Source organism: Anas acuta, chromosome 19, assembly GCF_963932015.1.
Source record: "Anas acuta chromosome 19, bAnaAcu1.1, whole genome shotgun sequence".
Lineage (NCBI taxonomy): Eukaryota > Metazoa > Chordata > Aves > Anseriformes > Anatidae > Anas > Anas acuta.
Window position 1 is genome coordinate 4,796,423 of NC_088997.1, and position 26,874 is coordinate 4,823,296.

The following is a 26,874-nucleotide window of genomic DNA, read 5'->3' on the forward strand; positions in this document are numbered from 1 at the left end:
GGTGCTGGGGACACGGGGCTCGCTCTGTGCCCCAGCTCCAGGCACAGAGCGAGCCGGGACCGTGCTGGGACGAGGTGTGGTGTGTGGGGGTGCCCCTGCAGCCCCCTCCCTGCCCACCACCCCTTTGGCAGGCGGGTCGGGGCTGTCACCTCTCGCTGCCTTTTCGCCAGCTGCCCCCTCCTGCCCGCTTCAGCCAATGCTGGGCCCGGCTCCGCTCGGTGCCCTTGTAGGGTCCAGCGCTCGCTGCCTTTCCAGGAACCCAGGGCTGCCCCCCCCAGCTCCCCCAGCCCTACAATCCCTTAATCCCCTTGGGCCAGGGCATCCCTGCGGGGCCGGGCTCTGCTAAATCCTAAAGGCAGCCTGTGAGCGTCCCTGCAACCATCCCAAATCGTGGGGTGGGGGCTCAACCCCTGCCTGCAGCCCCCTGAGGGGGGGGTTACGGGGGTGCTGGGCCCCCCCGGAGCCATCCCACGGCCTTGATCCCCCGGGGGGGTTTGGGGTTGGGGTCTCCGGGACGAGCACCTTGCGGAGAGGGGTGGGGGGGGACCAGGAGGGGCTGCGCGCTGCGGGGAGGATGCTGCGGGGTGGGAAGAGGACAAGGAGGGTGGGGGGGGGGAGCGGATTTTCCCTGCACCCCCCCTCCCCCGTCCCCATCTCCCTCCCAGCGCGCGGGGAGGCTTCGGGCACCCCCTCCCCATCCCCATCCCCATCCTCATCCCAATTTGGGGCTGGTGGGGCAGGGCCGGGGGTGCTGGGGGCGGGCAGGGGCCGGTGCGGGGCAGGCGGGGCCGGGTCCCCCCCCCCCTCTCCCTCCCTCCCCGCTACCCCTCCGCCTCCTCCCGGTGCCCGCCGCGGGGGGGCCGTGCCGGCCCCGGCTCCCGGCTCGGCTCAGCTGTTCCCTGCGGCAGCGGCACTGCGCGCCCAGCCCCAGCCCAGCCGAGCCGAGCCGAGCCGGGAGGAGCGGGGCCGGGGGCCGGGGGCTACGGGGGAACGGGGCCGAAGCCGGGCGGAGCCGAGCGGGGCGCAGCGCGCACGGAGCCGCGGAGCGCAGGTGGGAAACGGGGACCGGGCCGGGCCGAGCCCAGCCGGGCTGAGATGGGGAGAAAGGAGGCAGGAGGAGGAGGAGGAGGAGGAGGGAGCCCAGGGAGGAAGGGAAAGGGGGGAGGGAGCCCCGGGGAGAGGGCGGCCGGAGCTGGGTGCGGGGTGCCGGGCCCCCGGCCCCTCGCCCGCCCGCCCGCGCCCGGCGGGAGATGGCTATAAATGGAAAGTGACCTCCGGGCGGCCGGGCAGCCGCTGCGGATTCAATTGTGGCAACGTAATGGCACGGCCGGGAGGGGGGCTGGCCCGCCGCACCCCGCCTGCACCCTCCTGCACCCCGCCTTGTACCCCGCCTGCACCCTGTCTGCACCCTCCGGCACCCAGCTCGCACCCACCGGCACCCTCCTGCACCCTGGCTGTACCCGCACGCACCCAGCGTGCACCCGCCTGCACCCAGCCTGTGCCCAACCTGCACCTGCTGGCACCCCAGCGGCACCCCAGTGGCACCCCAATGGCACCCCATCTGTACCCAACCTGCACCCCCTGCTCCCCGCCTGTGCCCTCCTGCACCCCCTGGTCCCCTGCCTGTACCCCGCCTGCCTGCACCCCACCTGCTCACACCCCACACACACACCCCTCCTGCACCCCTCCTGCACCCCACCTTCACCCCACCCCGCCAGCCAGGCCGCCCCCCCCTCCCTGTCCCCACCTGCACCCCAAAACACGCTCCCACTGGGAGCTGTGCAGCACCCTCAGGGTGTCCCCCACGGAGCCCCCTCGCTGTCCCCCAGCACTGGGGACCCTGTCCTGGGGCAGTGTGGGGGGGGACACCAGCGGTGCCAGCTCTGGGACCCCCACCCCTGGCTCCTGCACCCGTTGGGGTGATGCTGAAGGGCCACGGACCCTTGGGGACCTGCAGGGAGCCGGCAGAGGCGGCTCGGCTCGGTGCTGCACGTGGCCTGGCCAAAAGCCACCCGGCCGGGACACCGGGAGCTGAGGGTCCCCTGCCCCTGCCCGCACCGGCCCCACAGGCTGGGCTCTGAAGGCTGGACACGGCCCCGGCAGTGGCTGCACCCCCAGAAGGACGTGGGGGTGCCCCCAGGAGGGGTCAGCAGCTCATGGGTGCCGCAGAGCCCCAACCTGGGGGGTTTTGGGGTGCCCAGGGGGCTCGGTGCCCCCAGGCAGGTGTTGGGAACAGTGCAGGCTCAGGAGGGGACGGGGTGATGGGGGCACCGCGTGCCTGGCTGGGACCAGGGCTGGAGCCCCCCGGGGCTGTGCTGAGCACTGGGGGCTCCTCTCTGCACCCCCCGTGCGCGTGGGGCCATGGGGCTGTGCCAGCAGCGGAGCCTGTGCAGGATCCGACCCTCACCAGGGGTCCTGCGGTGCTGGGCAGGTGGGGGGCGCAGAGGGGGTGGTCGCGGGGAGCCCTGGGTGGGGGCGATGCTGGAGGCACCGCTGGAGGCACAACCGAGCCGGGTGACCTCAGGCCACCGCTGCGGGACGGGACACGAGGGGACAAGCTGTGAGCTGGTGCGTGGCACCTCCGCGTCCCCTTGGGGCTTCTCCTTTCAGCTCCGCTCCTCCACTGCCGCTGCTCCTGTGCCCACCCCGGCCATGGCCAGGGGGCACGGCACGGCCACGGGGCACGGCACGTCCACGGGGCACAGCATGGCCATGGGGCACGGCACAGCCATGGGGCATGGCACAGCCATGGGGCACGGCACGGCCAGGGGGTATGGGGCAGGCAGACAGCATCACGCCCCGGGATGCCCGTGCCCAGCACCCATCCGGGTGCACCGGGGCCACCCCAGGTCCCTGTTACAGGGCCAGGACCACCTCAGGCTCCATCCCGTGCCCCCCTCCACACCTCCATCCCCACCATCACCGTGTCCCCTGGCTCCCTCCTGTACCCAGGTCAGGGAGGGGTCCCTGGGATCACCGGGTTTGGGGAGGGCCAAAACACCCCCGTGCCATTTGGGGGGGGTCCCATGTCCTGACCCCGCGCCCCCCCAGCCATGAGCCGCCGCGTGGTGCGCCAGAGCAAGTTCCGGCACGTCTTCGGGCAGCCGGTGAAGGCCGACCAGATGTACGAGGACATCCGCGTCTCCAAGGTGACGTGGGACAGCTCCTTCTGCGCCGTCAACCCCAAGTTCTTGGCCATCATCGTGGAGTCCGGCGGCGGGGGGGCCTTCATTGTCCTGCCCCTTGCCAAGGTGAGTGGGGAGGGCAGTGGGACACGGCCCCCACCCGGGATGCAGGGGGGATGCAGGACACGGTGATGGGCCCTGCTCTGCTCAGCTTTGCCCCAAAATCCCCGTCCCCACGTGGGGGCTCCGGGCAGAGGCACCCTGGGGCAACCGAGGTGATGTGGGACCCCCCCCGGCTGCTTTTTCCCCTGCCCAAATTCCCCCTCTGCATGCGAAACCCAGGGGGCACCACAGTGGGATGGGGTCTGCCCTGCCCACCCCAGCAGAGGGGCTGGGGACCCCCTCTTTTAGCCCCCCCCCCACCATCAGAGGGGACACGAAGAAGCCTGGTCCAAGGCACGTCGCTCCCTTCCACCTCCCTGCGGGGCCTCGTGCCTCAGTTTCCCCCAGGCAGCTGCAAAACTCTGCCTGTGGTCAGGGTCCCCTGCGTGTCCCCCCTTCTGAACAGCCATGCTGGGGTCTGGGGGGGTGGTCCCGGTGTGCCCCCCCCCCCTTTCTCTCCCCTCCCCATCCCCTGGGTGCTGATGCCGGGCTCTGCGCCTTGCAGACGGGGCGCGTGGACAAGAATCACCCGCTGGTGACGGGGCACACGGCGCCCGTGCTGGACATCGACTGGTGCCCCCACAACGACAACGTCATCGCCAGCGCCTCCGAGGACACCACCGTCATGGTGAGGGGCCCAGCCCTCTGGGGAGGGGGGGCTAAAAGGAGGGGGGAGCTAAAGGAGGCCCTGACCCCCCCCGTCCTGTGCTTCGCAGCCTGCGAAGTGTCACCGGCCTATTTTTAGCCCCGGTGCCATGCGTTCGCGCTGGCGGTGGCTGCTCTCTCCATGATGCAGCACTTTGTGCTAAATATACCCGCCCCGGCGACTCAGCACCCAGGAATAGCCGGGGGGGGGCCGGGGGCTGCGTCCTGCACCGGGCAGGATGGGGTCTTGTGTGTCTGTGTCCCCCCCCCTGGGGCTCAGGAGCACCCCGTGCGCCGCAGCCGGTGCCAGGGATGGAGGCGCCGCTGTCGTCCCCGTGGCTCGAGCTGCAATTAATGATGCTGTTAATTGGCTCCGGCGCTCTTAGCGCACGCCAGGGGGAGGTCGCCACCCCCGCGCTGTGCTCTCCGTGCCCCCCAGGTGTGGCAGATCCCCGACTACGTGCCCGTGCGCAGCATCACGGAGCCGGTGGTGACGCTGGAGGGGCACTCCAAGCGGGTGGGCATCATCTCGTGGCACCCCACGGCGCGCAACGTCCTGCTCAGCGCAGGTAAGGGCTCCCTGGGGGCGGCTGGACGCGGCCAGGGGGGTGACGGCGTCCGTCCATCCGTCTATCCACCCCCGTCCGTGTGTCCCCGTCAGGCTGTGACAACCTGGTGATCCTCTGGAACGTGGGCACGGGGGAGATGCTGCTGGCGCTGGAGGACATGCACACCGACCTCATCTACAACGTGGGCTGGAACCGCAACGGCAGCCTCCTGGTCACCACCTGCAAGGACAAGAAGGTCCGCGTCATCGACCCCCGCAAGCAGCAGGTCGTGGCGGTGAGTGTCCCCCCCCCAACACCGTGTCCGTGTCCCTGCTGTGCCCACCCACCTCCCCGCGGCCCCGCTAACGCCCCCGACCCTACTAACCGCCCGCGCCCGCGCGTCTCTGTCTTTGCCTTTAACCCGCTAACGGCCGGCGCAGGAGAAAGACAAACCGCACGACGGCGCCCGCCCCATCCGTGCCATCTTCATGGCCGATGGCAAGATCTTCACCACCGGCTTCAGCAAGATGAGCGAGCGGCAGCTGGGCCTCTGGGACCTGGTACGAGACGGCGGCGCCCGGCCAGCGCCGTGCTGGGGACCCCGCCGTGCCGAGCCGTGCCGTGCCGAGCGGGGCCCCCCCGGGACCTCGTGCGCCCCCCAGGACCTCCCCCTGTGCCCACCACGTGCCCACCACGAGCAGGAGCCAGCGGATGTTTCAGGGACGGATCCGGACTCCCCTCTCATCCCCTCCCCTTGCCCTGTGCTGACTCTGTGCCCCCCCCTCCGCCCCCCCAGGAGAGGTTTGCCCCCCACGAAGGGCTGAGGCCCGTGCGGGCCATCTTCACGCGGGAAGGACACATCTTTACCACGGGCTTCACCAGGATGAGCCAGCGGGAGCTGGGCTTGTGGGACCCGGTAACGAGGCCGCATGGAGTGATGCTCCTGGGAACGTGGCTCCCCTGGTCCCCACCCCAATCCCAAATTCCCCACCCCCAAAAACAAAAAAAAAAATAACCATGCCAAGTTCCCATGTGTGCTGTGCTGTGCCTGGGCATGGGGAGTGTTTGGGGGGGCTGGGGGGCTCCCCCAGAAGAGGAATGGGGCCGGTGCAGGTAAGCAGGCGTGGGGCAGGGGCATGCCGAGCAGTGGGTCCTGGGGGGGACGTCCCCGTCCCCGCAGTGTGCTGTGGCCAAGGCGTGTTGTGACTGAGCTGGGGGGGGGGGAGTGGGGCTGCTCCTCACTCCCAACCCCTTGCTGCGACCCCACAGAATAACTTCGAGGAGCCCATCGCCCTGCAGGAGATGGACACCAGCAACGGGGTCCTGCTGCCCTTCTACGACGCCGACTCCAGCATCGTCTACCTGTGCGGAAAGGTAACCCCGGGGGGGCTGCCCCCCATTTTGCTATCCCCCCCCAACCCCTGGGGACACGGGTGGCTGATGTGTGTGTCCCCCCCTGTCCCCGCAGGGGGACAGCAGCATCCGGTACTTCGAGATCACGGACGAGGCGCCCTACGTGCACTACCTGAACACCTACAGCAGCAAGGAGCCGCAGCGGGGCATGGGCTTCATGCCCAAACGCGGGCTGGACGTCAGCAAGTGCGAGATCGCCAGGTGGGGGCCCGGAATGTTTTGGGGGGGGTGAGGCAGGTGGGAGGGGGGCAGCCGGACCCTGAGCATCCCCACCCCACGCAGGTTCTTCAAGCTGCACGAGCGCAAGTGCGAGCCCATCGTCATGACGGTGCCGCGCAAGGTGAGCCCCTGGGCACCCGCATGGGGATGGGATTTATTTTATTTTTTGGGGGGTGGGGGACACCTCATCTCACCGCCACCCCCCTGTCCCCGCAGTCAGACCTCTTCCAGGACGATCTGTACCCCGACACCCCGGGCCCCGAGCCGGCCCTGGAGGCGGACGAGTGGCTGTCAGGGAAGGACGCGGAGCCCATCCTCATCTCGCTGCGGGACGGCTACGTCCCCGTCAAGAACCGGGAGCTGAAGGTGGTCAAGAAAAACATCCTGGACAACAGGCCCCCCCCGGGCCCCCGCCGCAGCCACTCCACCTCCAACACCGACCTCTCCGTGAGTGTCCCCCCCCCTTCCTTTAACTGGGCACCCCAGGCTCCGTGCCACCCCTCGGCACCGGAGCCATCCCCTTCTCCTGGGGGTTTTGGGTTGGGATGGAGGCAGGGGGGTGACCCCATGTATGTGTGTGTGTCCCCCCCCCTGCAGTCGCCCAGCCTGGACGAGGTGCTGGAGGAGATCCGTGCCCTGAAGGAGACGGTGCAGGCGCAGGAGAAGCGCATCTCCGACCTGGAGCACAAACTCTGCCAGTTCACCAACGGCACGGACTAGCGCCGCGGCCGCGGGCAGGGCGAGGACTGCGCCCGCCCGAGGCAGGCATTAAAGCCGAGTCCCCGCAGCGGGCAGGAGGCCAGAGCCATGTTCTTTCCCCAGGAGCCGAGGCTGAAGGGTGGGGGGCCAAATGTAGCCCCCCCACCACCCCACCTCGCACCCCTCTCCCCAGCAGCATCGCTCCCCCCCTGCACCCCGGGTGCCGAGAGGTGTCCGGGGACAGCACCCAGGGGACGGGGGTCCCACCTTGGTGCCCGGAGCATCCTCCCAGGACTGGGGGGGGGGGAATTGTGCCCCCCCCTCCCATCCAGCCACACACTGGGGTACAGTGCTACCCCCCCCCCCGACCCCACAGCTCCTATTTATGGGTGCTCCTGGGGTCCCCCTCCAATAAAGGGCTCGGCCTCCCGTGGCTGCGGGGCAGGGACCGGGGGCCGTAGGGGGGGCCCTGCCCTGCACCCCCCCTGCCCGCACGGCCCCGAGGGGGGGCAGAGAGAGGCCGAGAGGCGCCCGTTCAAGAGCATTTATTGGTGTCGGCCGCGCTCGGAGCTGCTCGGGGCTCCCCCGGCCCTGGCCCAGACGTCGCTTGTGGGGTGCGTGGCGGGGGGGCCGCTACGAAAAGTCCCGCGGGAGCGAGCCGGGGGCCCCCCCCGCAGCCCCCCTGTGTGCAAAGAAGGAGCAGCCCGGGGCGGGGAGGTGGGGGCCCGGGGGTTAGCACCATTTGATGTAAGGTTTCTCTTGGGGCTGGGGGGGCAGTGCCCAGGATGGGGGGGCTGGGAGAGGGGGGTGGGGGTGGGGGGCAGCCGAGCAGGGAGATTGGAGGGGGGGGGGGTGCAAGCAGGGGGTGAAAGGGGGGGATGTGAAACCAGGCACCCCTTTGTGGGCACCCCCTTGGCTGCCCCATGTGGGCTGGGGGTGCAGTGGGGCTGAGCCCCCCCCCCGTTGGCAGGCAGAGCAGCTCCCGGGTAAGTGCACTTGGTAGCGCCTGGGCAGTGGGGCCAATTTGGGGGGGGGGGGGGCAGGAGGGGGTGCCTGGAGCCTCACAGCTCTGGGGGTGCCCGGGGACAGCCCCCCCACACCCACTCCATTCGGGGTGCCCCCCCCCCACCTCCCCAGGGCGAGGGCAGCACCCCAGGGGGGTGGCTGTGGGGTTGGGGGGGGGACACAGGGCTGTGGGACCCCCCCTGCTCCCTGCCACCCCCCCCAGCACCCCCTTAGGCCCTCACCCCCCCAGCTATGGGGACCCCCGTGCCCCCCCATGTGCCCCCCTTACACACTCACACCCACTCACACCCCCCCATCTCCCCCCTCTCCCCACCCACCCACCCCACCCTGCGCCCCATCCGTGTGTTCTCCCCATCCCTGGGGGGGGGAAAACCGGGGGGATGGGGGGGGGGGCTCAGCGGGGGGTCACTTGTCGGTCAGGGAGAGCTGCAGGATGCGCTGCAGCTCCTCTTCCTCCTGCCTCGTCCTCCGCTCGGCCTCCTCCTGCTCCCGCGCCGACAGCGCCATGGCCAAGCGCAGCTGCTCCGCGTAGCTGGGGAGCAGCGCCCCGGGACCCCCGCCCCCCCCCGGGGACGGGCTGCCCGGGGCTCGGGGGGCTGCCGTGTGCTGGGGAGTCCTAGGACGGGCGGCACGGCCTCAGCCGGCATCCCCCCGGGACCCCCACGATGTGCCAGGGGTCGGTGCCCCCGCTGGTGGTTGCCCCCTGACCCTTTTTTATCCCCCCCCCCTGCACCCTGGGGTTGGGGGGGGGGCGCTGGCCGGACCTTACCAACCTGTCTCCTCGGCGGCCCTCGTGGGACATGGGGTGGGTGCCCGGCTTGCTGTTGGTCAGAGCCTCCCAGATGGTGACCTGGGGGTGGTGGAAAAGGGGCTGGGGGTGGGGGGGCTCGGAGGGGAAATTCAGCCCCCGCTGTGGCACGTGGGGGTGGGGGGAGAGGGGTGGGTGACACCATGGGGTCTGTGGGCTCAGAGGAGGGGGAGGAGGGCGGTGGGTGAGGATGAAGGAGGTTGGATGGGGATGAAGAGGATGAGGATGGTGGATGAGAAAAATGTTGGATGAGGAGGCTGAGGAAGTTGGATGAGGATGAGGAGGAGGAGGAAGATGCTGGATGAGGAGGGTCAGCATGGTGGATGACAAAAATGTTGGATGTGGAGGACAAGGCTGAGGACGTTGGATGAGGCTGAGGATGGTTGTTGGATGATGATGAGGAGGAAGATGCTGGATGAGGAGAAGGAGGAGGAGAAGGAGGATATTGAATGAGGATGATGAGGAGGAGGCAGAAGGTATTGGATGAGGAGGAGGATGATGAGGAGGAGGAGGAGGAGGAGGAAGATGTTGGATGAGGACAATCAGCATGGTGGATGAGAAAACTGTTGGATGAGGCTGGGGACAGTTGTTGGATGAAGATGAGGAGGAGGATGTTGGATGAGGAGAAGGATGAGGAGGAGGAGGATGTTGAGTGAGGATGATGATGATGAGGAAGAAGATATTGGATGAGGAGAAGGAAGAGGAGGAGGAGGATGTTGGATGAGGATGATGATGAGGAGGATCAGCACGTTGGATGAAAAAAATGTTGGATGAGGCCGGGGATGTTGGATAGGGAGGACAAGTCCGAGGCTGTTGGATGAGGACGAGGCCGGTGGGTGATGCCGAGCACGGGCTCTCCCCGCGGTGCCCACCTGGTCGTACTCGCTGCCCGCCTCCAGCAGGCTCTGCTGGATGGCGAACTGCAGCAGGTCGTCCTCGTCCTCCCGCAGGGCGTCCTGGTGGGTGCCCACCACGCTGTACCCCCGCGGCACCTCGAAGAGCGCCGGGTCCATCTCGCACGCCCGGCACGACGCTGCGGGGAGACAGGGGCCGGCGTGGCTGGGCACCCCGCCGCCCGGGACCCCCACCGGGACCCCTCCCCAGGTTCCTCCCCCACCACCTACTGAGGGAGCTGGAGCTGCTGACGCTGGAGGAGTCGCTGCTGGGCGAGGGCGCCTCGCTGCTGGGGCTGTGCCGCAGGGAGCTGACGGGCTCGTCGCACCCGTTGAGGTTCCCAAAAGTGATGCGGGCGTTGAGGATGTGGAAGATGGGGATTTCTGCCCCAAATAATACCAAAAAAATAAATTATAAAGGGCAGGGATTGGAGCTGGCTGCTTGAGCTATGCTGGTGGCAAAGGGTCCCCCCTCCCTGCACCCATGGGTGCTCGGGTGCCCCCCACCCCGGTACCGATTTTGACGGGGAAGCCGGGCGGGAGGCGCAGGGTGATGAAGTCCCGCAGCTTGGCGAAGAGCGCGTTGCTGATCGCCATCAGGTCGATGATGGGGGCGACCTGCTCGCAGAGGGACAGCGGGTGGTCCTCGCACAGCCACAGCTTCGCCTTGAACCTGCGGGGGCGCGGGGGGGGGGGACACAGGTGCCGGGCTGGGGAACCCCGGGGACCCCGCGATGGCAGCGGGGTTGGGGGTGGCACGGCAAGGTTGTGGGGGGGGGGTCCCCTCCTCCCCGCTCGCCCCCTCACTTCTGCGTCTTGGTGGTGAGCTCCATGGGCCGCCCCATGTCCCGGTTGCCCAGCTCGAAGTTGGGGTTGAAATACTCCTCGGGGGTGATGGCCGTGGGGTTGGCGTGGCTCAGCGTCTGCGTGATCAGCGTCTGCGGGGACGGCCCCCACGGTGGCACAGCGCGGGGGGAGCGCAGCCACGGGGACCCCCCTCCCTCCCCGTGCCCCCCACACTCACCCCGTTGTTGGGCCCCACATGCTGCTCGGCGATGCCCAGGAAGGATTGCAGCGGGGTCTTACTGCCTGCAGGATGTGGGGTGAGGATGGGGGCCGGTGAAGCCCCCCTGCCCGCCGCAGCCCCCTGCCCGCCGCAGCCCCTCGCCCTACCTTTGCTCTTGCCCTTGTGCTGGTCCGAGAGGTGCTCGGTCCGCGTCCGCGTGATCAGCTCCACGTTGGACGCCCCGTAGACCTGTCCGAGGGAGGGGAGTGCCAGAGGTGGTGGGTGTTCCCCGAAAACCGGCCCTACCCCCGCCACGGCTCGGCCCCCGGCCCCTCACCTTGGCCTCGTACCCGTTCACCATCTCCGTCTTCTCGCTCCGCCAGCCCAGGATCCCGGATTTGTTCCTGGGGGTGAGGGGGGACGCTGTCAGGGATGGGATGGGATGGATGGGATTGGAAGGGATGGGATGGATGGGATGGGATGGGAGAGGTGGGATAGGATGGGATGGGGTGGGATAGGATAGGGTGGGAAGAGACGGGATGGAATGTGAAGGGACAGGATGGAAAGGATGGGATAGGATGAGATGGGAAGGATCTGATGGGAAGGAACGGGATGGATGGATGGGATAGGATGGGATGGGAAGGGACAGGATGGAAAGGATGGGATGGGTTGAGATGGGATGGGATGGGATGGGATGGGATGGGATGGGACATTGCTCTTGGATGGCCAGGACGTGGACACCCGGGGGGCTCATCGCAGCCCGTGCCCACCTCTCGAAGGCGATGTTCTTGGTGTCGAGCTGGGTGGTGACGACGGGGGCCGTGAGCCGCCCCATCACCTGCTCCTCCGTGGGCTGCACAGCAGCCAGCAGCACCTCCTGGTCGTGGCCGGCCAGGGCCAGCGTCTCCGAGTAGACCACCCGCCGGTCGTGGTCGATCTCCATCACCACGGCGCTGGTGTCTGCGGGGAGTGGGCGGTCGGCGCGGGGACAGCCCCCGTGTGTCCCCCCCCTTGTCCCCACACCCCCCAGGTCCCCCGTCTCACCCTGCCCGCGGAAGACGAAGCTGCGGTTGCCCCGCTGCCAGGTCATATGGTCGAAGCCCAGCAGCGTGGTGTCCACCCGCAGGTTCTGGCCGCTCTTCCACACCTTGTACGTGTCGCTGGGGCAGATCTTGGACACCAGCGGCACTGGGGGGAGACGGCGATAGCCCAGCCGGGGACGGGGCCACCCTGCGTCCCCCGGGTGGGCTGCGAGCGCTGAGCGGGGCGGGGGAACGCACCCAGCGCCTCCGATGGGGAAGGGGGGACAGGGGCAAGTTTGGGGAGGGCACGGGGTGGGGGTGGGGGAGGACGCGTTGGGAAGCCCCCGCTCTGCCCAAGCTTACCCCAGCTGGTGAATTCCCACTTCATCTCCACGTAGAAGTCCTGGGCCTGCCGGTGGGAGCGCAGTGGGGTGGGCAGGAGCCTGGCCGTGGTGCCCCCACCTCCCCAAAGCCCCCTCCCCCAGCCCCAGCAGGGGCAGGTACCTTGCGCAGCTTCTCCAGCAGGATGGGGATCCCGGCCAGGCGCTTGATGGCTCGCTGGTAGTCGCGGTAGCGCAGGACCAGCTGCACCAGCTCCAGGTCGCGGGTGCTCACGGCCTCCTGCAGCACTGCGGGGCCAAGGGGCAGCATGGCACGGCATGGCACGGTGCCACACACGTAGTGCCAGAAAGCAGCCCCCCGGGGAGCTGGGGCAGCGGGGTGAGCGCGCCCGTGCCCGTGCCTGAGCCCCTGCTCACCCGTCCAGCCGCTGCGGTTCTCCTTGCCCACGTCAGCTCCATGCTTCAGCAGCACCCGGGCGCACTCGAGGTGGCCCAGCGTGGTGGCCAGGTGCAGCGGGGTGCGTCCTCGGGGGTCCAGCTGCTCGATGTCGGCCTGCCGGGGGGGTTGGCAGGGCTCAGGGGGCACCAGGATGGCTGGGACCCCCTGCCCGTGCCCTCCCACGGCCGTGAGGCTCGTGGCCGGGGAAAGCAGCCGACGTTTGCCTCTCTCCATGAGCATCCCCATCCCTCTGAGCAGATGCATGGGCACCGCACCCCAAAATGCTCAAAACCCAAAGGTTTTCCTGCTCCCCCCAGCCCCACGGACTCACTGCCAGCACCCAGCATGGCTCGGTACGGCCAGGCAGGGCTGCACCCATGACACGGGCACAGAGCAGGGTCCCCGCGCGCAGGCGGTCGATGGGTGCGTGCCCCCAGCGCGGTGCACGGGGCTCCACAGCACCCAATGCAGCTGCGAGCTGGGAAAATCCCCCACCTCTGAGGATCTGGGAGGGGGTTTTGGGGCGGGTTTGTGCCCAGTTGCCAGGCAGCAGCTGCCGGCAGCCCCCTCCGCGGCACGGCGGGCGACGCTTGGTGCTGCGGCGGGCGCACGTGTTCCCCGCCGGAGCCGGGGGCGGGCGGCGCTGCGTGAGCGGAGCAAGCGGCTGCTCCGAGCATCCCCAGCCCCGGGGAGCCGTGCTGGGGCTGCGATTGTTTGTGCCAAGCCTGGAGGCTGGCGCAGAGCCAGCCCTGAGGAATCCCCCCCCCCCACCCCTCCCCGGGCTCCGGCTCTCCCTGACGGCAGCGGTGGCAGCGCACCCAGCACCCAGTGTCCTGCTTGGGGGAGGAGAGGGGGGGAGAAGCTGCAGCCACCCCATTGCCAGGGTTGGGGGCACAGCTGGGGGTCTGATGGAGCTGTATGGAAGCCCCCCCCAGCCTCAGCATCCCCCCCCTGCCCTCAAGCAGGTGGTACCCAGAGGGGGGCACTCGGATGGTGCCGGGGCAGGAGGCGCAGCTGCAGGACCCAAAGGTGCCACCCAAAGGTGGGACCTGGCACCCCAAAGGGATTTGGGGATGGGCAGGGGTCAGGTGGGGGCTCTTGCTGCTGGGGACAGGGCTCTCATCCCCCCAGCAAGTCCCCCCGCTCGTCACTTTTGTCCCCCTGCTCACCACAGTGATGTCCTGGGGATGTCCCCAGGGCCGTGAGTGCCCCCATGTCCCTGGGGGCTCATCATGCAGGGGACCCCCCAGGCTTCCCCCACCGCCCAAACCAAACAGACCCCCCCCCCTCCATCTCCTCAGGAGCCCGCGTGCTGCTCCAACGCTCTCCAGGCGACTGCTGCTTTTTAATTGCGCTAATGAAATGACTCTAATTAAAGCAATCGCCCCCCAGCTGGGGGACGGGTGCTGCAGGCTCCGCGGGGCTCCCCACCCGCAGCCGTGCCCCAGCGCCACGGGGCAGGGGGGGGGTCCAGGGCCACCAATTTGGGGACACGATGATGGAGCCAGCCCCGGGGGACACGGTGTGACCCAATTTCCACCCTGCAGAGCGTGGGACAGCTCCGGGCCGGGGGGGGGCACAGCTGCCTGTCCTGGGGCTGTGACACCCACTGGGGACGGGGACGTGTTTGGGGCGGTGGCGGTGCCACGTGAGGCCGCAGCACGGCCGCTCCTCGCCCCAAACACTGCGGGTTGTCCCCAGGGTGGGGGACCTGAGGGTGGGCACAGACCCCAGAGCCAGTGCCCGGGTGGCAGCGGGGGACAGGGACCTGCACGGGGTGGCAGTAGTGGTGTCCCTGCGCAGCCCCAGGGGACAGCGGGGTGACCCCAATTACTGTCGTGCGAGACGGGGCAGGTGGTGGCGTGGGGCATCCTGGCACTGTGGGGTTGTGGCACTGCCAGCCGTGTCCTCACGCTGTCCCTGCCATGGGGACACGCCGGGTCGAGGTCCCCAGGTGGGGACAAGCGCAGCCTGGGGCCCGGCGGTGACATTCAGGGGTGACCCACATGCGGCACGGCGAGAGGCACGGCGAGGAGCAGCCCCAGGAGCTGCCCCAGCGCTCCCAGCCCCACACACCTGCACCCAGAGGGGGGGGGTCCCGTGGGGTGCCACTGCCCCCCGTGGGGGTCCCCAGGGTGGCAGGAGGGCAGGGTGCCCGGGCAGGGGACAGGCACCCCCAGCACCCCCCGCAGCAGCCGCATGGGCCCGCTCAGCTCAGGGCTGCAGAGGGCTGAGCCGTGTCCCCAAATGCCCTGGGTGGGGATGGGGAGGGGGCTCAGGCCAGGCTGCCCCCCCCCTCCTCTCCCCAAACCCCTCCTGCCCTGCAGCCTGGCCTGCAGCGCCCAGCACCCCCCCCAGTGCACCCCCAGCACCCTTGGGTGCTCACAGGGCTGGCTTTGCTCTCCCCCCAGCCACAGGGGCACGGTGGGGGCCCCAGGAGGAGCCCCCCCACACCAGAGCAAGGGGGGCTCTCTTAGAAAACCCCGCTCGCAGCCCCCGCATCCCCCCACGCCCTGCTTTGATCTCTGCCGCTCCTGGTGGAAAAAAAAATAAAATAAACAACAAAACGACCCCAAATTACAGTGGAAATAAACCCAGCGGTGTTGGGGAGGGGGGGGGGGCACGATGCCGGCATGCAGCCCCCCCCCGGCCAGCCCCCACAATGGAGGCGGGTGTGGCGGGGGCACCACGGCACGGCGGGGACCCCCTGCCCGCACCCACCCGGCACGGGGCCACGCAGCACCCTAGGGTGCTGGGAGGGTGCCGGGGGGGGGTCGAGCAGCTGCATTTGAGGCTCACGGGGGGGGGGGGGGGGGGAAGGCACAGCCTCGCCGCCGGCCTCCGCCAGCGCCTGCGGTTTTCCTGCGTCTTCAGGGTTGGGTTTTAATTACCTGGATTGCAACGCCAGCGGGGAGATGGGGGCTGGGAATGCGCCCGCGGTCATCGGAGAGCTGGGGGGGGGGTCCCCAAGCCGTGGGGGGGGGCACAAGGAGGGTGCTGGGCCTCCTGGGGCTGGGGGCCCTCCTTAAAGGGTGGGGAGCTGGGGGCGCACCCCCCAGCCGGGCCCTCGGCACCCAGGGTTTGGGGGGGGGGGGGCGCAGAGGCCTAGGAGGGGGCTGGGGGCACGTGGGGGGGGGGGCACCGCCGTGTGCCAGAGCTGGTGGGGCTGTCACAGCCCTGCCGTGCCTGGGGGGGGCATGGGGGGACCCTGAGCCCTGCTGGCGGTGTGGTGAGGGGGACCCCAACCCCATCTCCATCCTTATCTCCATCCCCATCCCTACCTCCATCTGCATCCTTATCCCTGTCCTCATCCTCCTCATCCTCATCATCCTCATCTTCCTCATCATCCTCAGCACCATCCTCACCCTCCTCATCCTCAGCACCCCGTGCAGACACCATTGCATCAGCCCCGGCCGTGCCATTCCGTGCGCCAAACCGTGCCGGGGATGCCCCCAAACCCCCTCCAAACCTCCCCTTACCCGGACCACCCCCCCAAAAATTCTCCTTCCCCGCCTCCCCACCTGCTTGGCGCTGAGCTCCCGCTCCAGGTCCCGGGCTCGGTTGTGCCAGACGAGGTAGTGCAGCGGGTACCTGCCCTCCGGCCCCTTCCTGCCCGAGCAAGACGCGAGCATCCTCGGAGCATTGCGGGGAGCGGCGGGCGCGGAGCGGGGCGGAGCGGGGCGCGGGGCGCGGAGCGGAGCGGAGCCGAGCGGGGCGGGCACCTCCCGGCCGGGGCTGCCCCCCCACACCCCCAATCCCCCCCCCACAACACACACACACACCCCTATGGCCCCCCCTCCCCGCACCGCCCGGCCTCATGGGACTTGTAGGCAGCGCGCATCGCGCCCTTCCTCCTCCTCCTCCTCTTCTTCCTCCTCCTCCTCCTCCGCCCCGCACCCCCAGCCGCCCCCCCCCCCCCGTGTGTGTGTGTGCACGGTGCGGGGGGGCTGCCAAGGGACACCCTTGTTTCCCCCCACCCCATAATCACCTCCCTAAATTTCCTCCCACCCCCCCGTATTCTCCTTCCCCAGCCTGATTTGCGCCCCCCCGAGGTGGATGGATGATTCCCTCCCCCGGCCGTGGGGGGGTTTCTGTGGAGCCCCGACCCCCCCCCCCCACCAGCAGCAGCTCCCCCCCCCCGTTTTCCTTTTCCTCCTGCGTTTCTGCCTTTTCCGGCGGCCTCCCGAGAACAATGCGAGGCTGGGCCTCCGCTGCCCGGCCCGGCCCCCCCGCCGCCCCCCCCCTCCCTGGACCCCCCCCGGCCCCCCCCAGGACCCTCCCGGACCCCCCCGGACCCCCCCAGCCCCCCGGTGCCGTGTTTTGCCCCCTCCCCCCCCCAGCGTTGCCTGTCCCCCCCCGCCGGGCCGGTGGCAGCCGGTAGCCGGGACCCCCCCTCCCCAAGCCTCCCCCCCTATCCCCAGGACCCCCCCCCCCAGGACCCCCCCATGTCCCCACCATCCCAAATGCCCCATGACGTCATGGGTCATCCCCATGGCAACCAGCGGTGAGGTTACAGCGCTGCCAGGCCCCCGGGGGGGGGCAAGATCCGGACCCCCCCCCCCCCCCCCTCTGGTGGCCTGGGGTCCCTATGGTGACACCGGGGGGGTCCCCAGTGGGGCCGGCCCCCAGAGGGACCCCAAATCCCACCCTCACCCCAATCCCCCTTGGCGTCATCCCCCCCCCGCACCTTCCCTACATGGTGGGGTTCATCCATCTGGGGGGGTCTATAGGTGGGGGGGGTGGCAGGAACCCCTGTGCCCCCCCCACACCCGGCCCAGGCTGCCCGCAGTGACCCCACGCTGAGGCCAGGACTGGGGGCAGTGGGGGCACGGGGATGGGGGCACTGGGCAGGACTGGGGGTGCAGGGCTGGGGGCAGAGCGGAGCAGTGCCTGGGGCTGGGGGGGCTGGGGGCTGGACCAGGACCAGGGCCAGAAATAGGATCAGGACCAGGACCAGGACCAGGATAAGGACCAGGATCAGGACCGGGACCAAGATTGGCAAATGCCCAGGGCCAGGACCAGGACCAAGAGCAGGACCAGGTCCAGGACAAGGATCAGGAATAGGATCAGGAGATGCCCAGGGCTAGGACCAGGTCCAGGACCAAGACCAGGACCAGGATCAGGACCAGGACGGGGACCAGGATCAGGACCAGGATCAGGATCAGGACCAGGGGATGCCCAGGCTGAGGAGATGCCCTAGACCAGGACCAGGACCGGGATCAGGATCAGGATCAGGACTAGGACCAGGACCAAGACCAGGACGAGGTCCAGGACCAGGATCAGAACCAGGACCAGGATCAGAACCAGGACCAAGAGCAGGACTAGCGGATGCCCAGGACCAGGATATGCCCTACAGCAGGACCAGGACCAGGACTCAGATCAGGACCAGGGGGTGCCCAGGACCAAGAGATGCACTGGACCAAGACCAGAACTAGGAGCAGGACTAGGACTAGGACCAAGAACAGGACTAGGAGCAGGAGCAGGACCAGGACCAGAACCAGGACCAGGACCAAGCTCGGAACCAGACCCATTTGCTGCCCAGAACCAGAACCGGGCAGCAGGCTGGGGCTGCTCCATCAGCGGGTGCGGGACCGGTCCCGGTACCGGGGCGGTGCCGGAGGTGCTGATACCGGTGCCGGAGGTGCGGGAGGTGCCGGTACCGGTGCGGGCGGTGCCGGTACCGGGGCGCGGGGCGGGGGCGGTGTCGGGGCCCCTCCTCCGCCGGGGCCGGGCTTGCGCCGCTTCCTGCGGAGCCGCCGGGCGCTGGGAGCAGCCGGCAGCCCCGGCCGGGGGGCCCCTCGCCGTCTGTCCCCCCCCCCTTTCCCCTTTCCCCTTCTTCCTCCTCCTCCTCCTCCTCCTCCTCCCCCCTCCCTCCCCGCCCTGCCCGGTGCCCCCGGCGGGCCCGGTCCGTGCCGCCGCCGCCCCCCCCCCCCACGCTGGCGCAGAGGCCCGGGCCCGGGCCCGCCTCGCCGCTGAGGATGTCCCGGAAGGCGCAGCGGGCCGAGGTGTGCGCAGACTGCAGCGCCCCAGGTAAGGGCTGACCCCCCCCTGCCAACCCCCGGCCCCCCCGGGCCCCCCCTTCCCCGTGCAGGGGCTGCAGCCCCCGGAGTCTCCGTTGCCCCCCCCCCCATCTCCGGTGGGCTCCGGTTGCGGCTCCGGTTGCACCTTGCCCGTGAGCCCCCCCCCAGTTGTCTGTGTCCCCCCCTCCACGTTGCATTTGCACCCCCGGAGCCCCCCAGGAGCCGGTGGTAGCCCTCCCGCTGAGCCCCCCCGAGTGCACCAAGCGCTGTGCCCCCCCGGTACGCCCGCAGCACCCCCATCCCCCCCCCTCTCCAAACCCTGCACCCCCCTCTGTGCGCCCCCCCCTCAAAAAGCAGTGCCAAGGGCCGCATCCACACCCCACAGCGCACCCCCTTCGCACCCCACCCCGCACCCCTTGGGATCCCCGCATCCCCCCAGCAGCCCTGCGATGTGCCCCAAATACGCCCCCCCCCACCGAGCACCCCCACCTTGTACCCCCCCAGCCCAAAGAATCTCCTGGAGCCCCCCAAATCTGCCCCCAGCCTCTGCGCCCCTCGGCACAGGCACTCCCGGTGCCATCTGGGGACCCGGCTGAGGGCAGAGTTTTGGGGGGGACCCAGGGGGGACCCTCCCCACGGCCCCCCCAGCGCCCACGCCATGGGGCTGGCTGGCTGCGGGGCGGGCAGAGCGGGGCTGCAAGCCACAGCCTGAGCCTGGGCATGACGGATCCCATCCCCATCCGCGGCGGTGCCGGTGCCCGCAGCCCTGGTGCCAGGTGCCAGCCCCGCGGGCGTCGTGCCGGGGGCCGCTCCCCCAAAAACCCGTGCCGGCGGCCGGCCCCGCGGCGCCGAGGCGATGAATGAACGGGGCCCGAGCGTCGAAGCTGGCCTCGCTGCCGGCCCCGGAAAGCTGCCCGCGGGCGAAGGCTGTGCCCAAATTATTCCGGCCACGTGCCAAGGGCCGGATCCTGCCAGGAGAGCCGGCGGCACGCGTGGGCGCGGGGCTGCCCCGGCCGGTGGTGGGCGAGCGGGGGGTACCCGGGGCTCTCCGCGGGGCGCCGCGAGCCTGGCGGTGCCGAGGCTCCCAGCCCGGGGGGGGGAAATGGAAACCAGTTTCTTCCAATCTCTTATCACCCGGCAGCCATGTGAGGAAATGAGTTATAAAGTCCAGAGGCCGCTTCCTACCGCGCTGGGAGTGCCCGTGCCGGGGATGCGCGGCCCCACGTGGGTGCTCCAAGGGGTGCCCGGGGTGCCCCGGCCTCGCTGCCTGCCCTGCTCACCCCAAAACCCGCCCTGCTGTCCCCAGGTGGGGCTGCCAGCTGGCCCCAACCTTCCCCTCACTGGGGCTGGGGGGGCTTCTGCATCAGCCCCCCGTTACACACACCCCAACACGGGGCTGGCACTCCCTCGGCGTGCGGGGTCCCTCGGTGCCAAGGCTCTCCAAGCCACCCTGATGCCCCTGCGCATCCCGCTGGGTCCCGCTGGTGCAGAGGGGGTGACACGCTGTGGGACCCCAAATCTGTAGGGTGCAGGGGCTGCAGCAGCCTGGCCGGTGTGGTGGTGTGTGTTCCCCCCCCCCACGGCCCTGCACGCAGCGTCCTGTTCCCGGCAGCGCCCCGTGGGCTGCGGGCGCGGAGGCGCAGATGCAACCGTGCCGGCTGCCAAGGCGCTGCCATCTGCCCGGGCAGCGCTGCCAGGCTGGGGGGGCGGGGGGGCTGTGGGGCCGCGGCTGGGAGCACCCCCAAAATGGGGTCCTCAGGGCTGCCTGTCACGCTGTGGGACCGCCAGTGGGGTTTTGGGGAGGGGGCCGGGACCCTGCGGGCAGGAAGGAAGCGCCGGAGCCTGGCCGCTCGCCCGCCTTCCTCTGTGGGGTCGCGGGGACAAGGCACCATTTGGGGACAGGGTGGGCAGCGAGGGCTGTCACCCCCCCGGGCTGTGTGCCCCTGCGTGCGTCCCTTCCTCCCATGGCACAGCGGGGTGTTTGTGTAGGCCCTACAGAAACAAGGGTGGAAGTGCTGGCTGTGGGGCCGGGCAGAGGCTGGCACGGCTCTGCCGCACCAGAGGGGCTGTTGGGGACAACCTGTGTACAGGAGGGTGACACCCCCTGCCCCTTCTGTCCCCTGCCCTTTCCACTCGTGCAGGGTGGGGGCCAGGACCTGTTTGGGGTGCTGGGTGGGGGGAGCTGCCCCCCCCTGAGGCCAGCAGCGGGGCCCCCGTGGGTGCCGTGGCCGGAGCGGGGCCGGTGCCAGCGGCGCGGCCGCTCAAACGTCCCTTTGTTCTCATGGGGACACAAAGGGCTCCAGTCCGGCCGGGCCAGGAGGGGGGGGGCAGCAGCCAGGGCTGGGGAGGGGGCACAGTGCTGGGAGGGGGGGCACAGCACCAGCCCCCCAAATCTGAGGGGTTGCAGAGCCAGCGATGGCTGCGTGCATGGGAGAGCACTGGCACGGGGTGCCCACACTTTTGGGGGCGCGCTGCGCCCAGCCAGAGACGCCCCCATGCCCTCCCCATGCCCAGACTGGGGCTCAGGGGGTGCACAGCTCCCCCCCTCCAGGTTTGGGGTGTCCCCGCTCACAGCATGGGGCTGGCGTCGCCCCCGCTGCCAGCCGCCCTCGTGCTGGGGGAGGCCAAATCCTGCCCCCCCCCCAGGCGGTGCCTGGTTGCCAATGGAAACCTTTGGGTTTCCCCCGGCAGTGGGATGAGCCCCTCGCCGTCGCCTGGGAAACCACCGCGTTGCTGCGGCGACGCTGCCCCCCCAAAATAAAAAAATTCGGGTGTTGCACGGAAGGAGGGGACCCCCCCGTAACGCCCCGTGCCCCCCGCAGACCCCGGCTGGGCTTCCATCAACCGCGGCGTCCTCATCTGCGACGAGTGCTGCAGCGTGCACCGCAGCCTGGGCCGCCACATCTCCATCGTCAAGCACCTGCGCCACAGCCCCTGGCCCGCCACCCTGCTCCAGGTGGGTGCCCCGGCCTTGGGGAGGGGGCCGTGGGGGGATTTTGGGGGGTCCTGGCACCCAGCGCCGTGCCTCTGCCCCGCAGATGGTGCACACCTTGGCCAGCAACGGGGCCAACTCCATCTGGGAGCACTCGCTGCTGGATCCGGCCCAGGTGCAGAGCGGGCGCCGCAAGGCCAACCCGCAGGACAAAGTGCAGTAAGTGCGGGTTGCGGGGAGGGGGCTGCGATGGCCTGGTGACCCCCCCCTCACTGCTATCCCCCCCCCACCATCCTCACCAGCCCCACCAAGTCGGAGTTCATCCGCGCCAAGTACCAGATGCTGGCCTTCGTCCACAAGCTGCCCTGCCGGGACGACGACGGCGTCACCGCCAAGGACCTCAGCAAGGTGGGGGCGTGGGGACCCCCCCCAGGTGGTGATGGGGGGATTAAAACCCATCACTTACCCCCCCCACACCTCATCTCACCCCGCAGCAATTGCACTCCAGCGTGCGGACGGGCAACCTGGAGACCTGCCTGCGCCTGCTCTCGCTGGGGGCTCAGGCCAACTTCTTCCACCCGGTGAGCGCCCCGCGCCGTGGGGCTGGTTGTGGGGTCAGCTTTTGGGGCCAGCTGTGGGGCACTGGGGGTCTCGGAGCCCCCCGGGGTGTGCTCCAGCCCCGGATCTGGAGGTTGATGCTCGCGGTGCCCGCAGGAGAAGGGCACCACGCCGCTGCACGTGGCGGCCAAGGCCGGGCAGATCCTGCAGGCAGAGCTGCTGGTGGTCTACGGTGCCGACCCCGGGGCGCCCGACGTGAACGGCCGGACCCCCATCGACTACGCCAGGTGAGATGATGGGGGGGAAAAAATGGGGAAGGGGGGAGGTTCACCAGCACCCCGGGACTGGCATCACCCCAGCCCGTGCCCCCACAGGCAGGCGGCCCAGCACGAGCTGGCGGAGCGGCTGGTGGAGTGCCAGTACGAGCTGACCGACCGGCTGGCCTTCTACCTCTGCGGCAGGAAGCCGGGTGAGTGCCGGGCTCGGCGCCGGGGCTCAGCCCTTGTGGGGTGGGGGGGTAAAAAGGGGGGGCTGCTCTCACCACCCCTGTCTTTGCGCAGACCACAAGAACGGGCACTACATCATCCCGCAGATGGCAGACAGGTGAGCGCCCCGTGCCCGCGGCCACGCCGCCAACACCCCCGTCCCCGCTGGGCCGAGGGGGGCACCGTGACAGCCTGCCCATGACCAACGCTGGAGCATCTTTTTTGGGAAGGGGGGGGGGGGAAATGGGATGGGGTGGGGGGGTCCGTGTGCAGCGTGGTGGGGTTTAACGTCCTCCTTTATCCTGTTCTTCCCTCCGCTGCCTTCTCCGGAGCGCAGGGTGCGCCCAAAGTGCATGGCACAGAGGTATTGTCCGCTCGGCTCTCGGCACCGGGGGCCCCCCCGCTGCAGCCCCCGGCGCTCGGCGCAGCCCGGCGGGGGGCACCCAGGTTGGGGGGGGTCCCGCTCACCCCGTGCCACCTCGCCCCCCGGCCCCGTGCCTGCCTGCCAGCCCCTCTCCCTGCTCGGCGAAGCCCCCTCCAAGCCCGGGGGTATCTGGGGCGCATCTGGGGAGCGTTTTGGTGAGGAAAAGCAGGAATAACCCCCAATTTGTGTCCCCCCCCCCCCATGCACCCCACAGTCTGGACCTCTCCGAGCTGGCCAAGGCGGCGAAGAAGAAGCTGCAGGCGGTGAGTGGGGAACGGGGCCAGGCTTGGAGGGGGGGCTCAGTGCCTGCCACCCCCCCGGCCTGATATTTATGTGTCCCCCCCCGTCCCGCTGCAGCTCAGCAACCGCCTCTTCGAGGAGCTGGCCATGGACGTGTACGACGAGGTGGATCGCCGGGAGAACGATGCGGGTGAGCGGGGCCACGGGGAGCAGCCGGGGGTGGCCGCAGGGTGTCCCCCCCCCGTTCGGTGCTGGCGGGCGTCCCGGCTCGGGGAGGAGCAGGCGGCGAGGGGGGGGCGATCCGGCACCGCAGGCCCCTCCTTCCTCATTCCTCCGGCCGGGGCCAGGGGCCGTTTCCTCCACGCAAGGGGCTGCTGCCACGCCACGGGACGTGGGGGTGCCGGAGGTGGGTGCTGGGTGTCCCCCCCCCCCCCGAGCTGTGGGGCTGGGGGACAAGCCCCAGTCTGCTTTTGTGGGGTGCCCCGGGTCCTCAGGGAAGGGTGCCGGGGGGGGACCCTTTTCCAGGGAAAGGCAGGAGCGATGGGCGTGCCAAAATTGCTCCACCCTTGGCTGGGGGGGACATGGGGCTGTGCCCCCAAAGGATCTGGGGGTCCTGGGTGTTTGGAGCCCCCCCCTCCAGGCAGAGGGGGTGGCTGGGGGAGGCGATTCCGTCAGCACAGCTGGGCTCCGCTCCCAGCCCCAGCACGCTGGCCCCAAGCCCGCGCCTGCGTCCTGCCGGCCCCACGGCCTGCCCGGGGTGGGGACAGCACCCCTGGGCCCCCCCACCCACACAGCCACCCCCTGGGGTGGGGTCGGAGCCCCCCCCCGATGCCAGGTCCCTGCCCGCAGTGTGGCTGACGACGCAGAACCACAGCACGCTGGTGACGGAGCGCAGCGCCGTCCCCTTCCTCCCCGTCAACCCTGAGTACTCGGCCACCCGCAACCAGGTGAGCCCCGCCGGACCCCTCGTGCCCCCCAGGATTTACACCCGGACCCCCCCCATTCACCCCTTTTTTTTTTTTTTTTTTTTTCTCCCTCCTTCACCTCCCAGGGCCGGCAGAAGTTGGCCAGGTTCAACGCCAGGGAGTTCGCCACGCTGCTCATCGACATCCTGGGGGAGGCCAAGCGGCGGCAGCAAGGGAAGAGCCTGCTGAGCCCCACGGGCGACCTCGACTTCTCCCTGCGGAGCCAGAGCGACCTGGACGACCAGCACGACTACGACAGCGTCGCCTCCGACGAGGACACGGACCAGGAGCTGCTGCGCAACGCCTCCCGCAACAACCGTGCCCGGGTGAGCCCCGTGCGCCCCTCTATTTCTCCTCCCCGCCGCTCAGCAGCCCCCCCCAGCCGGGGTCGGATCCTGGCGCTGAGCCCTTCTCCCCGCAGAGCATGGACTCCTCGGATCTGTCGGACGGCCCCATCACGCTGCAGGAGTACCTGGAGGTGAAGAAAGCCCTGGCCGCCTCGGAGGCCAAGGTGCAGCAGCTGATGAAGGTGAACAACAGCCTGAGCGACGAGCTGCGCCGGCTGCAGCGCGAGGTGGGCGCGGGGACGCCGGGACCCCCATCGTAACCCCCCCCTATCCCTGCGTACCCCCCCTCCCTTCCTAATTTTTCCTTCCCCTTGCTGCAGATCCACAAGCTGCAGTCGGAGAACACGCAGATCCGGCAGCAGACGGGGCCCCCGCACCCGGCCCCGACCCCCAGCGAGCGCCCGGAGCACGGGCACCCCCCTGGCACGGCCCCCCCACACCGCCGGGACCGCCAGGCCTTCTCCATGTACGAGCCCGGCTCGGCGCTGAAGCCTTTTGGGCAGCCGGTGGAGGAGCTGGTGACCAGGCTGCAGCCCTTCGGCAGCAGCGTGAGTGGCTCCGGAGAGGGGACAGGGGGAGATTTTTGGGGGTTGGGGGGGAATTTAGGGCACCCCAAGGGGGCTTGGTGGTGCTGCAGAGCTGGGTTCCTTCCCCGGGGGGGGGCCGGGGGCGGCGGGGCTTTACCCTTTCGTGTGTCGCCAGGAGGTGGAGGACGAGGCTCTGTACTCCATGCACATCCCGGCCAGCGTGTACCGGGTAAGGGGGCCGCGGCGGGGGCGGCTCCTGCATGGGACGTGGTGGCCATCGTCCTCCCGACTGCCAGCCCTCCACATCTTCCTGGGATGTCCCCCCCCTCTTCCCCTACACCGCTGGGACCCCCCCCCGGGAGGTTCCCGCATGCAGGGTGGCCGTGTCCCCTCTGCTCGTCCTCCCCTGTGTGTGCCCGGGGTCGGCTCCGTGGGGTCCTGTGCGCCCTGTTCAGCGCCGTCTCCCCCCTTTTTCCCCCCTCCAGATGCGGAAAGGTCCATCAGCCTCCTCCATGCCCTTTCCCCCATCCTCCCCACTGCTCTCCTGCCCGCCTGACGGTGCCCGGCACATGGTGATGTACTGGGGAGGATTTGGGGTGGGGGGACCCTGGCCCCGTGCAGGATTTGGGGCTGGGCAGGGCTTTGACACCGCTCCTCTGCCCTACAGAGCAAACTGGACCGGCACGGCAGCGGCACCGACAGCGACTACGACAACACCCAGGCGGGCGAGATCCTGCTTGGGTGAGCGCCGGGGCTGGGGACTGCGCTGCCACCCTGCTTTGGGGACATGGGGACGTGGGGACACGGGGTGGGCACTGACCTGGGGGCGTTTTGGTCCCTGCAGCATGGAGGGGAAGCGTTTCGTGGAGCTGAGCAAGGACGAGGATTTCCCCCACGAGCTGGACCCGCTGGACGGGGAGCTGGATCCCGGGCTGCCCAGCACGGAGGACGTCATCCTCAAAACCGAGCAGGTCACCAAGAACATCCAGGAGCTGCTGCGGGCTGCCCAGGAGTCCAAGCACGACAGGTGGGGCTGCGCCACGACCCCGGGAGGGGCGCCAGGATCCATCGTGTGTCCCCCCCTTCCCTAACCCCTCTCCTGTCCCCCCAGCTTCGTGCCCTGCTCGGAGAAGATCCACTCGGCCGTGACGGAGATGGCATCTCTCTTCCCCAAGGTAGGAGGTTTGGGGTGTCCCCCCTAGCCCCCCCGTTTCCATCACCCCATGCCCTGACGCTGTTTTCCTTGCAGAAGCCGGCGCTGGAGACGGTGCGGAGCTCGCTGCGGCTGCTCAACGCCAGCGCCTACCGGCTGCAGAGCGAGTGCCGCAAAACCGTGCCCCCCGAGCCGGGCGCCGCCGTGGATTACCAGCTCCTGACCCAGCAGGTCATCCAGTGTGCCTACGACATCGCCAAGGCCGCCAAGCAGCTGGTCACCATCACCACCCGCGAGAAGAAGCAGTGAGCGCCGCCTCGCGCCCTCCTGCACCTCCCCGGCCTCTCCTACCCTCCTTTTTCCCCCCCCCTCCCCATCTCCTCCTCCCTCTTTTTTTTTGACGGCGTTTGGCACCCGGGGGTGCAAGTGGCCTTAGCCCTTGCGGGGTCAGGGAGCGGGGCGAGCCCCCGTATCCCCCCCCCACCCCCAAAAAAACACCCCTGGTGCCTCCACGGAGCTGGTGCTCAGCTGTGGGGTAGGTGCCTGCGTCCCCCTGTACAGCCCCCCCTGCCCGCCCCCGTGCAGCCCCCCCACCCCGGGGCATGCGCCTAACTTATCCTGTACATAGCGTGTGGAGCTGCCCATGCTGGCAGCTGCGATGCCCCCCCTGTCCCCCCCACCCCATCCCTCGCCGGGTGGCCGGTACCCCCCGAGGCCACCCGCAGCGTTACACTGGACCGGGATGCCCGCGGCCCCCCCCTCGCCCCCCCCAAAAACCCCTCTCCCCGGGCGTCCTGCCCTATGCTGGGGCCGCGCTCCCTACTGTAAGATGTGTTCTTGTACATTTGTATCAATAAAGATGTGAGCATTGCACGGA

The 26,874-nt window shown here is 69.8% G+C and overlaps 3 protein-coding genes across 15 annotated transcripts; 2 read left to right on the top strand and 1 right to left on the bottom strand.

The window, feature by feature from the left end:
- The first annotated feature begins 855 nt into the window (after positions 1 to 855).
- On the top strand, positions 856 to 6,899 carry CORO6 (coronin 6). 4 transcript variants are annotated; one of them, XM_068656066.1, is made up of 12 exons: positions 856 to 1,051; positions 3,052 to 3,251; positions 3,793 to 3,915; positions 4,372 to 4,501; positions 4,594 to 4,775; positions 4,921 to 5,040; positions 5,277 to 5,396; positions 5,750 to 5,854; positions 5,949 to 6,094; positions 6,176 to 6,233; positions 6,329 to 6,559; positions 6,710 to 6,899. In XM_068656066.1, exons 2-12 carry the CDS (start codon positions 3,054 to 3,056, stop codon positions 6,830 to 6,832), a joined length of 1,536 nt encoding a protein of 511 aa, XP_068512167.1. In that variant the 5' UTR covers positions 856 to 1,051; positions 3,052 to 3,053; the 3' UTR covers positions 6,833 to 6,899. The 4 variants fall into 4 exon arrangements, with proteins under 4 accessions (XP_068512167.1, XP_068512165.1, XP_068512166.1 ...); XM_068656064.1 differs by lacking the exon at positions 5,277 to 5,396 and having other exon boundaries at positions 857 to 1,051; XM_068656062.1 differs by lacking the exon at positions 4,921 to 5,040 and having other exon boundaries at positions 860 to 1,051.
- Positions 6,900 to 7,346: 447 nt separating this feature from the next.
- ANKRD13B (ankyrin repeat domain 13B) lies at positions 7,347 to 16,112 on the bottom strand. 7 transcript variants are annotated; one of them, XM_068656057.1, is made up of 15 exons: positions 15,868 to 16,109; positions 12,325 to 12,460; positions 12,071 to 12,195; positions 11,930 to 11,975; positions 11,589 to 11,774; positions 11,315 to 11,504; positions 10,882 to 10,948; positions 10,712 to 10,793; positions 10,563 to 10,627; positions 10,346 to 10,476; positions 10,054 to 10,211; positions 9,770 to 9,922; positions 9,518 to 9,678; positions 8,607 to 8,687; positions 7,347 to 8,453 (listed from the first exon to the last, which is right to left on the bottom strand). In XM_068656057.1, the coding sequence occupies exons 1-15, from the start codon at positions 15,976 to 15,978 to the stop codon at positions 8,232 to 8,234; spliced, it is 1,914 nt and encodes a 637-aa protein (XP_068512158.1). In that variant the 5' UTR covers positions 15,979 to 16,109; the 3' UTR covers positions 7,347 to 8,231. The 7 variants fall into 7 exon arrangements, with proteins under 7 accessions (XP_068512158.1, XP_068512157.1, XP_068512155.1 ...); XM_068656056.1 differs by having other exon boundaries at positions 8,611 to 8,687; positions 11,589 to 11,792; XM_068656054.1 differs by having other exon boundaries at positions 11,589 to 11,792.
- Positions 16,113 to 18,081: 1,969 nt separating this feature from the next.
- GIT1 (GIT ArfGAP 1) lies at positions 18,082 to 26,874 on the top strand. 4 transcript variants are annotated; one of them, XM_068656049.1, is made up of 21 exons: positions 18,083 to 18,376; positions 21,189 to 21,322; positions 21,405 to 21,517; positions 21,601 to 21,706; positions 21,793 to 21,879; positions 22,013 to 22,143; positions 22,231 to 22,325; positions 22,417 to 22,459; positions 22,679 to 22,705; positions 22,980 to 23,028; positions 23,123 to 23,195; positions 23,855 to 23,952; positions 24,057 to 24,296; positions 24,392 to 24,544; positions 24,638 to 24,865; positions 25,020 to 25,073; positions 25,330 to 25,416; positions 25,512 to 25,585; positions 25,689 to 25,871; positions 25,956 to 26,019; positions 26,094 to 26,874. In XM_068656049.1, the coding sequence occupies exons 1-21, from the start codon at positions 18,325 to 18,327 to the stop codon at positions 26,304 to 26,306; spliced, it is 2,304 nt and encodes a 767-aa protein (XP_068512150.1). In that variant the 5' UTR covers positions 18,083 to 18,324; the 3' UTR covers positions 26,307 to 26,874. The 4 variants fall into 4 exon arrangements, with proteins under 4 accessions (XP_068512152.1, XP_068512150.1, XP_068512151.1 ...); XM_068656051.1 differs by lacking the exon at positions 25,020 to 25,073 and having other exon boundaries at positions 18,082 to 18,376; XM_068656050.1 differs by lacking the exon at positions 22,679 to 22,705 and having other exon boundaries at positions 18,085 to 18,376.